Source organism: Medicago sativa, chromosome 1 (assembly GCF_051527215.1).
Source record: "Medicago sativa cultivar Bolivia chromosome 1, Bolivia_mono, whole genome shotgun sequence".
Taxonomy (NCBI): Eukaryota; Viridiplantae; Streptophyta; class Magnoliopsida; order Fabales; family Fabaceae; genus Medicago; species Medicago sativa.
Genome location: NC_140749.1, coordinates 3,751,140 through 3,766,070, shown reverse-complemented (window position 1 = coordinate 3,766,070; position 14,931 = coordinate 3,751,140). Strand labels below are relative to the sequence as shown.

At 34.0% G+C, this 14,931-nt stretch overlaps 2 protein-coding genes and 1 pseudogene across 2 annotated transcripts; all 3 read left to right on the top strand.

Annotated features, from left to right (window-relative positions):
- The first annotated feature begins 437 nt into the window (after positions 1–437).
- On the top strand, positions 438–3,521 carry LOC146951820 (uncharacterized). The gene is made up of 4 exons (XM_085755139.1): positions 438–615; positions 1,174–1,702; positions 1,781–1,856; positions 3,253–3,521. The coding sequence occupies exons 2-3, from the start codon at positions 1,187–1,189 to the stop codon at positions 1,835–1,837; spliced, it is 573 nt and encodes a 190-aa protein (XP_085611265.1). The 5' UTR covers positions 438–615; positions 1,174–1,186; the 3' UTR covers positions 1,838–1,856; positions 3,253–3,521.
- A 3,227-nt stretch (positions 3,522–6,748) lies between these two features.
- LOC146951819 (putative F-box protein At3g23260) lies at positions 6,749–8,918 on the top strand. The gene has a single exon (XM_085700118.1). It carries the CDS (start codon positions 7,729–7,731, stop codon positions 8,824–8,826), a length of 1,098 nt encoding a protein of 365 aa, XP_085556244.1. The 5' UTR covers positions 6,749–7,728; the 3' UTR covers positions 8,827–8,918.
- A 1,877-nt stretch (positions 8,919–10,795) lies between these two features.
- On the top strand, positions 10,796–11,883 carry LOC146951818 (F-box/kelch-repeat protein At3g23880-like; annotated as a pseudogene).
- Positions 11,884–14,931: the final 3,048 nt, after the last annotated feature.

The following is a 14,931-nucleotide window of genomic DNA, read 5'->3' as shown; positions in this document are numbered from 1 at the left end:
ATGCAAGGTCCGGGGTTCAAACCCCGACAAAAAAAAACATATTCTTGATTATTATTTCAACATACACGACTATGATTTATTTGTTTTATATTTTAGATAGATGTTAATCGTTCATTTAATAAATTGTGGATTAATATATGCATAATCTTTTTCTTTTAATTTTTATGCGATATATGAACTTTTAATAAATATTATACATATGATCTGAACAATAATATTATAACCCGATCAGAGACTTAATTGACCCATTAGAAAATAAAATTGTGAATGACATTTTTTTTTTTGAAGGAATGAATCTTGATAGTAAAAAAAGAAAAATTATTTTTGCACACCGGATAGATATAAGAATAGAGAGAGATATGATAGATATGATAAGCAAGTGATATGATAGGAAGAGAGAAATGGAGAAAATGAGTGGTTAAATGGGTGTAAGAAAAGTGAAGATGTAAACACACAAGGGTTGGTAAAAAATAATATAAAGGTTGGTAAAAAGAATATAGAGAGCCAAACAGTCCCGATACCCTAACATCACAAACAAACATCACTTCCGCTTCACGTTTGTACTGCTCTCTGCCGATTTCGTCCTCCTGCTTCACGTTTGTACTTCTCCTTCAGGTTTTCTTCTTCTTAACTGATTCAAAAAACCCTAAAATGTGAAAGTCTTAACCTGTTATTATTGTTGGAAAAATGGAAGACATGATTACTCGTTTAAACCCTAACTGCACTGATTTATGGATTCATTATTGGTTTTTGTAAAAATGAAAATCTTGATCATTTCTGCAATCATGATCACTTTTATGAACGATGAATTTGTGCTATGTAATATTGTCCCAGTTTTTTTTTTTTTTTTTTTATGTTTCTTGATCATTAAGTAATAATCTTGATCATTTTATGTAAAAATATTATTAATCATTTATGTAAAAATATTGATAATAATTTATGTAAAAATCTTGATCGTTTATTTCTGCAATCATGATCACTTCTATGAATGATGAATCTGTGTTTTTGAAGCTCATCTATTGATTTTTTTAAGTCTTTGTTACTGATTGCATGCTTGAATATCACTGTTTTTGGAATGATGGTTATATTTTTTTAGTCTTGATCATTCAGTAATGTTTCTTATCTGTAATTTAATTCAATACTTTGACATTTCTCTCATGCCTTTCGAACCAGACTTCCTTTCAAGATGGATGTGGAATACGTGAAGGCAAAGATCTCAGTTTGGTGGAACATTAACGACTGTAAATTTCCAACAAACCCCGAGTATGTTAAGAGCATCGCTAACAACATTCGCTTAGCTCTGTCGAAAGCAAACCTTCTTGGAGAACTTTCCATTTCAGCTTACGGAGACACCAATCTCATCGCCAGTGAAATTCTAAACGCGCTTTCCTCCATAGGCATCTCCGTCCATCACGTCACCAGCGTCTCTGATAGTTACTTTGATGAATGTTACAAAAAGATTATTACTGATATGTCACTGTGGGCTCTAGATAATCCTAATGCTAATGTTTTGTTGATATTTGCTAATGGAGGTAATGCTGTACCAATTATCTCAAGGGCACTTCTTAAACTTTCTATGAAAAACTACAACATTCTCCTTGCTATACCATCACAAGTTGATGCATCCCTCACTGACAAAGCCAATATCGTTTGGCTCTGGCCCGCACTCTTTTCTGGTGAGGGCCCTATGTGCATTGAAGAGGTAAACTTCAAAATCAGAACTTTATTGAATTCACATATCACAACCATCAACTTGTTCTAATTCTGCTTGTTATGACAGTGGTCGTCGGAAGAACAAGTGCAGAAGCAAGTGCCGGGCGGGGAAATTGATGTCTAGTCTCATGGAAAAAAAATTGGTAAACTAAAGAATAGCTTCATATAGTTCTGCTTTCTTTTTCTTTTTCTGTTGCATTTTTTAGCTTCATGTTAGTGTGTTACAAGGTCATTGTTTAAGGGTCAGACCAAACCTCAGGGTGGTGCATAATATGGTTTTTCATCATAGAACAACACATGAAAGTTGCCTTTTTTAAAAATTAGTTTCATCTTTTGAAATGGCCAGTAATTGATATGACTTGTAGAACACTACAGCAAACTTTTGTAGGAAACTCCATTAATTGAAATATGGATGAAGAATGATGCAATTTCTAGTATTTTGTAAATGATACAACTCGGTTGAGTTTTATGACTAATGAGTGTTAATTAAATATCCAATATATTGGCACTATACCGCTGATAAAACTCGGTTGAGTTTTATGACTAATGAGTGTTATTAAATATCCGATATATTGGCACTATACTGCTGTACCGTATCAGAATTTAGGGTAGTTTCGATATTTTTGAAATAGCGGCGATATTGTACATATCGGTTATATCCGTAATAAGCGGAATTATCAATTTTTTAAGTTTTATGTCAAGTCATTTTTACTTTCTGTTTACATAGCTTTTATTACTGGATTTAACTTGTGAAGCTTTTATTTGTGTGCACCATGCTTTAGTTTATATACAATTATCTATTTAAACTGTTTTGGGGCTTTTGCTATTTGCCCGCTACGCTATCTGTATTTGTCGTATCGGATTTTTTGCGATCCGTTATTTTCCGCGATCTGATATTAATAACACTGACTAATGTGTTTCTGTTGTATCTGTGGTTCCATCTTTTGGCATAGTGATATGGTTTCTCTTTTTAGTTCTTTTTATTTAGTATTGAAATCAATAACAACACTGCAACTTGAAAATATAGATTCAAAATAATAAATGTTTCCCCTGGAAAAATACCATTTTGCTGAAACAAATCAATCAAGAGAAATTACATATCAAGAATACATGCAGAACATTCTTCAAGCCATACATAGTCACTGTGAGTTAAAGCATGCTTGGCTAAGATATGTGCCTCATTTAATTGCATTCATTTTGCATCAAATCGTCGCAATTCTCTGCCTCACAGTTCACTTGATAAGTTGATAGAGAATATTGATGATTTTTTTTTTCAGTGTCATAGATCTGAAAGTGGGTTGTTTGTATATATGTAGAATTTTGCTTTTGGAAAGGTTTCTGTTGGTTACAAATTTACAAATATATTAAGCTGGATTCTTACACCTCTAATCCAGCCTTAGTTTGATGAAATGAGTAAAAGGGAAATGTTTGGGATTTGAACAAATTGAGTACTAAAGATGCCTTTATTTCTTTGTGGTTTCTTGGCTAATTTGTTTTAGTTTTGAAAGCATATATTCTAATATGGTTTCTTCTTTTCAGGACCTTGATAAAGAAATTGGCCAAGACTTCAAACATCAAGTCACTTTGTAGAATTTCAAGCTATATCATTCAGGCCCAGTTGTAGTTGAATATGTGTAGGAATTTGGCACTTGTAATTCTATATGTCTAGTTTTTATGAGACATGTATATCAGGCTATGACCAATTTTTAATTTGTGAAGTTTTTCGAATTTCTAATATCTACACAATCAATCAAAGCTATGCATTGATGCTTTTTGAACATAATGAACTTGTTGGTTTCTCTGTGTCATTACATTTGCTTTCAAAGTGAGAAAGATCGGTACTATTAAATATACCTAAAATGGAGTCTATTCAAAGTGAGTGAGTTCTTTATCTCTGGTTACTTTGTTTGTGGCTGTAGTTGTTGCTTCCTCTACAAGCCAATCCTCCAATTGTTTGTGGTGTCTTGATCTTGCTCAAGTCACATAGTCTTTACCACCATTGAGATGGTATTGAGCAATATCTAAAGGTTCAACCATTCTCCTGTAAGTAGTTCTGCCGTAGAGCCAAAGAGTATGAAGTGGTGCTCCTTCTTTCCAAGGCTTCATCGACAATTCTTCAACCATTTGTTTTGTCATGTCAGACAAATGCTTTATCATGGATGGATTCAAGGAAACATCTAGTTTATACTGCTACCGAGGAGTTTTTATTTGCTAATGAAATATGCTGCCATAGTAATACAAAAACTCCATATGTGTGATCTTTCCAAACTATGGAAATAAAATTTCACAAAACTGAAAACTATTTGATATCTATTTCGGATGCTAAGAAAAAAAAATAATGGGGAAAATTATTCTTCCGCAACAGTTCTAAAGTTTTTGTGGCTCAGATCTAAATGTTTATGTATGCACTATCTGTTAATACAAGACTGGCTTTGGAATGATGTCTCAGTTTTTTATGAATGATGAATCTGTGCTTTGGAACGATTTCTCAGTTTTTTATGTTTCTTGATCATTAAGTAAAAATCTTAATCATCTATGTAAAAATCTTACTCATTTATGTAAAAATCTTGATCATTTATTTCTGCAATCGTGATCACTTCTATGAATGATGAATCTGTGTTTTTGAAACTCATCTGTTGATTTTTTTTTTAGTCTTTATCACTGAATGCATGCTTGAATATCACTGTTTTTGGAATGATGTCTCTGCTCTTTTATGAGTCTCGATCATTTAATACTGTTTCTTGTGTGAAATTTTACATCTTCTCTCAGCCTTTCGAACCTGACTTCTTTGAGATGAATCTGGAATATGTGAAGGCTAAAATCCCAGTTTGGTGGAACATTGACGACTGTAAAGTTCCAACTGACCTCGAGAGCATTACCAACATTGCTAACAACATTCGCTTAGCTCCGCCGCAAGCCAACCTTCATGCGAACTTTCCATTTCGGCTTATAGAGACACCAATATTATCTTCGCTGAAATTCTAAACGTGCATAGCCGTCCATCATGTCACCGCCATCTCTAATAGTTACTTCGATGAAAGTTACAAATAGATTATTACTGATATGTCACTGTGGGCTCTAGATAATCCCAATGCCAATGTTTTGTTGATATTTGATGATGGAGGTGATGCTGTCTATCCCAATTGTCTCCAGGGCTCTCCATAAACTTTCTATGAGAAACTACAACATTCTCCTTTTTGTACCATCACAAGTTGATGCATCCCTCACTGCCGCAGTCAATATCGTTTGGCTATGTCCTGCGCTCTTTTCTGGCGGCAGCCCTATGTGCATTGGACAGGTAAACTTCAAAATCAGAACTTAATGGAATTTACATATCACAACCATCAACTTGTTCTAACAGTGGTCGTCGCAAGAACAAGTACAGAAACAAGTGTCCGGCAGAGGAACGTGGCATCTAGTGTCATGGAAAAAAATTGGTAAACCAAAGAGGTCCTTTTCTCTTGGTTTCTTCATGTAGTTCTGATAATCCCTTCTTTTTCTTTTTCTGTTGTTGCATATTTTTTTTTTGCTTCGTGTTACAAGGTCATTCCTTTAAGGGGCAGATAGCCAAACCCATAAATATTGATGAAGAATGATACAATTTCTGGTATTTTCTAAATGATACAACTCGGTTGAGTTTTATCACTGTGTTTCTGTTCTATCCGGGGTTCCATCTTTTGGCATAGTGGTATGATTTCTCTTTTTGGTTCTTTTTAGTATTTAAATCAATACCAACACTGCAACTTGAAAATATAGATTCAAAATAATAAATGTTCCCCTGGAAAATACCTTTTTGCTGTAACAAATCAATCAAGAGGAATTGCATATCAAGAATCTGTGCAGTACATTCTTCAAGCCATACATAGTCACTGTGAGTTAAGGCTTGCTTTGGTAAGATATGTGCCTCATTTATTTATGAGGATTGCTATATCTTGCGAGAGCAAAACGAATACACGGTTACCCGATAAAAAGTGCAGTGCCTAACGGGATACACGGCTGATGGGCGGAAAATACGGAAGCCAAATCCATTAAAACATGGCAACTGTATTGTGAATTCATTCGCCGTGCATTCATTCGCTACACATAGCATTATTGTTTATTTATATTCATTTTGCATCAAATCGTCACAAGTCTCTGGCTCATCATTCACTTGATAATCCCTTCCCCAATTCGTATTTGCTGTTTTGGGGGACTATGGCAAATCTGTAACTTGAATTTATAGGCCAATGTCATCTGAATTGCATCTTTTTTTGGCGAAGATACTTGGCATTTGATATAAGGATAAAGTGATGGATATCGTCGATGATGTGTTTTTTAGTGTCATAGATCTGAAGGTGGGTTGTTTGTATATATGTAGAATTTTTCTTTTGGAAAGGTTTATGTTGGTTACAAATATATTAAGTTTGATTCTTACTTCTCTAGCCTTTGTTTGATGAAATGAGTAAAAGGGAAATGTTGGGAATTTGAACAAATTGAGTATAAAAGATGCCTTTATTTCTTTGTGGTTTCTTCTAGGCTAATTTGTTTTAGTTTTGATAGCATATATTCTAATTTGGTTTCTTCTTTTCAGGATATTGATAAAGAAATTGGCCAAGACTTCAAACATCAAGTCACTTTGTAGAACATCAAGCTATAGAATTCAGACCCAATTGTCGTTGAATATGTTTAGGATTTTGACACTTGTAATTCAATATGTTTAGGTTTTGTTGTGAATTCCGACTAAAAATAACACCAGTAAACTTAGATGTGCGGAGCAAAAGGAAAGTAGTAACCAATATCAAAGTAACCTCAAGCAACAATAACAATCATAGATCTAATTTAGGAACCAAATGTAAAACACAAAACCACAAGCAAAAGATAAAGAGAGAAGAGAAACAAACACACCAATTTTTTTTTTTACCGAGTTCGGTCCAACAATGACTTACTATATGGGGGAGAGACTATCGATGAGTTCTTTACAAATGGATACAAAATGGTTACATGAAATTAGCTTCAACAAAGCCCTTCAAGAAGAAAACCTAATTTCTTCCATTTTCCCAATCTCATCCCAAGAACAAGAGACTCAATCATTTCACTCATCCTAGTGTTTACAAATGTTTCCCTAACTCAAGAGAACCTTCACCAAATACCCTCAACCTTAAAGTTACCTCCTTTGATTTCCTAAGTTTCTCTCTCCTAAAACTCTACCTAAAAAATGAACAATGAATGAAGCCTTAAATAGCGCTCAACCTAGTGCAAAATCGTGTCACGATTTGCTTAAATCGTGCCACGATAAATATGTTAGTAATCTATTAGAAAAAATTATGAAAATATGATATTTTAAAAATATTTATCGAGACAAATCCAACAACATCGTATAAGTTATAATTTGTCCTTGTATATTAGTAGAAAATATGGTTAAAGTATGTTATATGAATAATACATATTTTCAAATTAGGTCATTTAAAATAGAACGAAAGGAGTATATAGACTACGGAAGGATGACGTCTAAATAGTCAATTTTATTTTATACTATTTTTTTTATACATGATAGAGGAAAACTAAAAAACTTGGAAAGAAAACTAATGACTACGAGGATAACTAACACACATATTGTTCGTTATAAGAAGCAAGCGAACAGTTGAAGGATCAAGAATAGTCATGAAATTAGACCTTATTCCAAACTTTAGCATAATAGTTAACACGCATATTATTTTTTTACCAAATTAAAAAAAGATACTAGTAATATTTTACCAAATTATATTTAAAAAAATATTAGTATATTCTTTTTCTAAGAAAAAAAATATCGTAACCCACCTGCGGGCCAAACCTGTTCTCCGCCAGACACACTGCAGTGCCTCCACGCCAAACCTGCTTCTGCGATTCTGTGAGTTTCCATTTATTTATTTTTTCAATAAATAAAATTTGTTTCATTGACACCTAATTTGTAGGTCACTTTTCTGTGTTCTTATAGGCTACTTGATTGGGTTTATCATCATCAAAACCTCAACAACTGAAAAAACATTGAGCAAGAAGATGAATTTAGGAATAGATTTGGAGACTGAGATTTTGGTGTGGCTGCCACTAAAGTCATTGATGCTTTTTAGACGTGTTCAAAAGTCTTGGAATGTTCTTATTCAGACCCCCACCTTTCTAAAAAGGAGGCACATGAACATGTCTGATAGCCATAGTCTCATGATTCTTTATAAAACAATACCCTATTTAACCCTTCTTTCATGTGACAACGTAGCACACATCAAACCCCTCTTTTCCAACAACGTCTTTCACCCTGTACGAATAGAATCTTATGGTAGTTGCAACGGTGTTTTCTGTCTCAAACGTTTATGTCGGTTTCATAAAAGTTGTCTCGATGAGTTAATTATGTGGAACCCAACAACTAGAGAGGTTCACCGTGTTCCTCCGAGTCTCTGCCTTGACAACGACTCATGCATGTATGGTTTTGGTGCTGATGATCCCGACAACATCAACTTCAAAGCTGTGAAACTTCATATCAATTATTGTTCTGTGACAAGGAAACATTATATTTCATTTTCGGAAGTTTATAATCTAAGTACTAAATTATGGACCCCTACTCAACATCCTCCTCCTTTAACTATCATCACACGTCAATGTCCTTCTAAATACAACACTCTTGTTAATGGCGTTTATCATTGGATTACAGAGAATACATACTACTATCACAATGATTATGCTGCAAATATTCTATGTTTTGACTTTCACAGCAACAAGTTTCACACACTCAGAGGGCCAATCTTCTCTCGCAACTTTCAATGGGAAAATGTTGCCGAGATCAAGGGTTCCCTTGCTTATGTTGTGCAGAATCACTTCAATGCTCCTGTCGTCTTGCACATTTGGGCAATGGATCAAAGTGGATGGAGAAAAATGTACAACATTGGCCCAGTTTTTTCAATGTTTCGTATGTTTGGCCTTTGGAAGAATGGCGATCAACTCCTTGGAGGAAAGTTTGGAAAACCACTCACATCATATGACCATCAAGGCAACTCATTTTGCCAATTTCAAATTGATGTTGATGATAATGAATATTTTTGGATTCATGAGTATGTGCCAAGCATAGCTCCTTTGTCAACCAAGATAGCTAGGACACCAAACTAGGATATATTATATATTAAGAAGAACTTCTGCAAGAAGAGTTGTTATCATTGTTGATCAACTATATTTACCAACATTCTCTCAAATTTATCTTTCATTACTGTCTTTCGATTATTTAATATTATTACCATGTAGAAATGCAACAATAAATTATGAATTTGTAATAAGTTGTTGTAGGAGTTTGTTTAGTTTTAGGAAGAATGAGGAAGGAGGATGGATGAGCAGCCAGAATATATGTTTGCTCTGGCAAAGCATTTGAAACCTTCTGCACTCAGATTTGATTTCATTTAACTATGGGTATTATGCTTAATGAAGTATTTAATTAGTTTGTTCTCTCCCTTGATAGTGGTATTATTTTGATTGAAAATTTTCTTTTACAATAGAGGGAAGAATATTATATCTTTTAAGGATGAGAAACCTTGTTCTATAAAAACACATGTTGGTTAAAACATGCTCAAATTTTTAGTGAAGGTTATGATATATTTCACCTAGTGGACCTCTTCAAAAATAAAATAAAATTGACCGAGTGGAACTAGTGAGGATATCCCATTATATTTTCTGCCATGCTTGCTAATATTTTGGAACAAATACACAGTCTGTAAACAAAATTAGTTAGAACTTTAAACATCATAGTTAAAGGGTTTTTTTTTGCTACAAGCATCATAGTTTAAAGGGTGTTATAGGATTGCATAGTTATTCTATTAAAACTCCTTAAGGTTATTTTTTGGTAAAATTACATCAGGGGTCTTTTTTATTGCAACAAACATTTATATTTTTAGTTTTAATCAAAATTTCATAACTAAAAACACTGTTCATAATTTTTCAAACCTTACGCAATAAAAAGAGCGGAAAGACGGGCACGTGAGTACCTGTCTTTTCACTAGTATAGTATAGAAGATATATGCATGTGTTTTTTTTATAAGGAATATATATATATATATATATATATATATATATATATATATATATATATATATATATATATATATATATATATATATATGGGGGCTGTTAACTTGCACACACACCTAAAAACACTAAGGTGCAAGTTAACTAGTTACACCTACTAGTTCTTTACCAAATAATCTAAATATCACTATTCTAAATGACTTTAAATGGAAGGGTAGTATTGTAATTTAGTTAATTACATGATTGTTTTTTGTTTTTGTTAATAGTCATGGCTTTAGAATATGTACAAAACATCCTTAAAAAAAACATGTACAGTGAGGTAGCAATATTTTGTTTGTTTAAGAAATAAAATAAAAGTAAATTTACAAGTTTGTCCTTTACTTAAAACATATTTTAAAAGGATAGTAGTGAGTAATTTGGTAAAGAACTAGTAAGTGTAGCTTGTTAACGTGCACCTTAGTATTTTTAGGTGGGTGCAAGTTAACAACCCCTATATATATATTGATAAAAATATTTTTTTATTTAACAAGATTTGAAACATATTTTTATTTTAAAAATAAGATTTGAACAAAAATTTGAAAAATTAGTTGATAACTTACCTTTTTTTTTATCTCAATTTTTGTTTCTTCACTCCTCCTATATATTTATTTGACTGTTCGTTTCCAACAACTACAAAAAACACCAACAATCGAAAGAACATTGAGCATACTAGCGATATCAGAGAGGGAAAGGGTTTAGGAATTAGATTTAGAGACTGAGATTTTTACACTACCAAAAAAAAAAAAAGAGACTGAGATTTTTGTTTGGCTACCACAAAAATCACTGATGCGTTTCAGATGTTATTTGAACGTGAATTTCTAAAATTTGTTTAGAACTTTCATTTTTTTCAGCTCAATATGAGTTTGTTTCCTTGATTAGTTTTTTTTTTCTTTTCAAAAGATAAAGTTTGTTTCATTGACTCCTAATTTGTCGGTTATATTTGTGTACTTATAGGTTACTTGATTGCAGCTTGTTATCATCAAAACCCTAAAAATTGAAAAAATCAAAAAATTGAGCATAGTAGATGGTGAGTTTAGGATTAGATTTAGAGACCGAGATTTTGGTGTGGCTTCCGCTAAAGTCATTGATTCGTTTTAGATGTGTTCAACGTTCTTGGAATGATCTTATTCAGAAACCTGCCTTTCTGAAAAGAAGGCAGATGAACATGTCTGATAGTCAGCTCTTGATCCTTTACAAAAAAGAACCCTATGTAACCCTTCTCTCATGTGACAACCTAATACATATCAAATCCCTCTTTTCCAACAAAACCCTATGCAACTACCATACAATAGAATCATATGGTAGTTGCAACGGTGTTTTCTGTCTCAAACGTTTGCATTGCTCCCATAAAAGTTGTCTTGATGAGTTAATTATGTGGAACCCTACAACTAGAGAGGTCCACCGTGTTCCTCCAAGTCTTTTCCTCGACAAAGACCCATGCTTGCATGGTTTTGGTGCTGATGATCCCAACAACATCAGCTTCAAAGTTGTGAAACTCCATCTAAGTTATGATGGAATTAGGAGATCGGCGGAAGTTTATAATCTAAGTACCAACTCTTGGACCCCAACTGAACATCCTCCTCCTTTTACCGAGATCAGACGCCTGTGTCCTTCTAGATATAACACTCTTGTTAACAGCGTTTATCATTGGATTACAAACATTTCATTCTACGATGTTGCGAATATTCTATGCTTTGACTTTCGCAACAACCAGTTTCACGAACTCAGAGGGCCAACCTTCTCTGTTGAAGACCACAACTTTCTACGCGATGATGTTGCCGAGATTAAGGGTTCCCTTGCTTATGTTATACAGCATCGCTTCGATTCTCCTGTTGTTTCGAACATTTGGGTAATGGATCAAAGTGGATGGCACAAAAAGTACAACATTGGCCCACTTGTGTCAATCTCTCGTATGCTCGGCCTTTGGAAGAATGGCGATGAACGATCCTTGGAGGAAAGTTTGGTGAACCGCTCACATCATATGACCATCAAGGCAACTCAGTTTGCCAATTTCAAATGAATGTTCATAAGAGTAAGACTAAATATTGGATTCAAGAGTATGTCCCAAGCATAGCCCCCTTGTCAACCAAGATAGCTAGGACACCAAACTAGGATCAATATATTTTTATTTATACATGCAATGGTGTTATTTAGCATAGGTGTTAATTTAATGTCACTTAATTATTAAGAAGAGCTTATGCAGGAGTTGTTATATATCATTGTTGATCAACTATCCTTTACCAACATTCTATCAAATTTATCTTTCATTAGTGTCTTTCAATTATTTAATAGTTATTACCATATAAAAATGCAACAATAGAATTGGTCCCTTGGAAATAGAAAAGAGTCCACTCAAGATGAACTGATTCCAATCTTGCTTTTAATTATAGAAACTGTTAAATATATTAGAGTCAAATTGTATAGGGTGGTAGTTATTTTTAAGCTTACAAATATGTTATTTCAGGTAGTTATTAGACATGTATAGTTTTTATGAACCAAATATTGTTGTTTTCGCACATTTTGTAACTAGCAGGTGTACGTACTTTAACTTTTCTACGTTTAATAACCTTGTTCTTTTCATTCTTGCCTTTTTTTTTTTTTTGCCTATACTTCTATTCAACTTAATATAGCTTGAAGTCTGAAGTAGGTTCCAAATGTATAGAGACAAGTTTGCATCACTTCATGGCATCTAGCATAAGTAAAGCACTTCTGAAATAAGCTACTTTTTTGGAGTAGCTTGTGTAATTAAACTTCAACCATATTTTAACTTTTATAATAATAAAAGGAAACCCCTGCATGTGAAATTATGCTTATTCGGCAATTCTTGCTTAGAAGATGAAACCAATGTTCCATTGTTCCTCCTAAGGTTTCCAGATAACATATCTAGGGAAAGTTCCGGTGAATGGAAATTAAATTAGTATGTAAACACTCCATAAAAAGCACTTGAATCTAAATGAGTTCTGAAATATCACAGGTTCTTCTTTTTAGTGATAAGGGAGATAACTTTGTCCTCCTTAGTTTTATGACATGGACTCATGATGTATATTTTGGACATGCAAAGATCAAAGTCTAAATCTTAAAAACGTTGAGTAGTGTCAAATGAATTAGAAGAACATTTCTATGTCCTTTCGTTGTTATATTTATTATCATGTCTCAGACAAATTGCTACATCGATATCTTTCAATGTTCGAACAGTTTCACATAATACTATAAATAACCCGTTCACTTGGATTTTCTTTCAATAGTTCAACGACAGTGTGTTAATGTGCTCAAATTAAATCAGCTTCCATGACCTTCTTTGCAAACATGACAACCTATTGTAATGTCACCACCCTTACACATATAGGACACACAACCGACACATACGAGATGGAATCATGATGTGCATAAGACGTCGTTTTCAATTCTACAATTTCTAGAAACTTTTGGATGAATCTCGCGGAAGGTTGCACTCTATGCTTATTTTCAGCACTCTATCAATCATTTTCGATCAGATTTGGCATTTGGGTAAAACAAATCCAAATCTGATTTTTGTCATGAGCATCACTTTAGGAGTAAGCCATAATTTGATTTAGGCCAGATACCTTCCCGGGTCCTTTAAGTTTCATGTTTGTTTCAGATAGATCCTTTAAGTTTCTAGGGTTTCAGATAGGTCCTTTAAGTTTCGAGTTTGTTTCGAATAGGTTTTTAAGTTTTTAAGGTTTCAGACAGGTCCTTTAAGTTTCGAGTTTGTTTCAGATAGGTCCTTTCTATCAACCTCCGTTAAGCCAAAGTTGATCTGTCCGTTAAGCCAAATTCGAAACAAACTCGAAACTTAAAGGACCTATCTGAAACCTTAGAAACTTAAAGGACCTATCCGAAACAAACTCGAAACTCAAAGGACCTATCTGAAACCTTAGAAACTTAAAGGACCTATCTGAAAGAAACGTGAAACTTAAAGAACCCAGTGAGGTATTTGGCCTTTGATTTATTCTCTATTTAATTTATTTTTTTGCCTGCCAAAATTTTATCAAACACTGCCTAAAATTTTATCAAGGCGAGAAGGATAGGTAGAAAAAACTAAATACAAAAGCACCGACATAAAGCACAGTACATAACAGCCAAGCGAAACTAAAAACACCCCAAAAAATAGCCGTGATCACACAGAAAAGCGCAAAGGGCAATTCATGATGCAGCAAACTCAACAGTGCTTAATAACAACAGAACTGAATCAAACAGATCAAACATCTATGGACCACTTATGTTCACCAATACAAAACTCCCACCACCCTACAACCAATTACCTTAACAAACAATCTCCAGGATTCCAAGTCCACTCATAAAATTGGAAAGAAGCGATTTTCAATCGATTTAAACTCCAATACCAAGATAAAATCTTAATATTATCAATGGTGGTATCCACTTTGTTGACTATATTATTGAAAATTCAATCCAAATTGTTGTATGCCAAATTAACCAAAAACCCTTCCTCAACTTCTTTGATCTAAATTCATTTTTCCAACAATCAAGATGCACAAACAAGTTGGGAGGAGTTATAAAATGAAATTGCAACCAATAAAAACACATTTAGCCAAACCTTAGCGCCTTGAAATGTAAGAAAACATGGGATGATGACTCCTTTACTAACCCACAAAGGATACAATTTTTGGATGCCTCAACCTCCAAAACACGCCTCTTACCTAGATTCATCCGGGTTGGAATTCGGTCTAGGAGTAACGTCCAAAAGAATGCCAAAACCTTTGATGGAGATAGACTCTTTCAAAGATAGCCAAACACCCTTTCTTCATCGCCACTAGAAACATCATCTCTCAACACCAAGCTCTCAAGAAAGCAATAACACGACTTTACCGAGAAAATTCCCTCCTCCTCAAGTTTCCACCACCACACATCAAAGTCCACGAGGTACCAAAGCCCTCTAACAACCTTAAAAGCTCATCCACAAGATCCATTTCCCACCCAAACAACCCCCTCCTCCAAGATAAATACCGATCCCATCTCTTGCTACTATTGTGCCATAACTCTCCTACCTTCGAGAACTTTTGGTTGGATATAGCAAAGAGGTGTGGGAGAGAAGCCCGGGGGCATATTCCCCACCCACGTATCCATCCAAAAACTAGTATCCATTCCATTTTCCACCTTCCTTACCGCCGCTGAATTGAA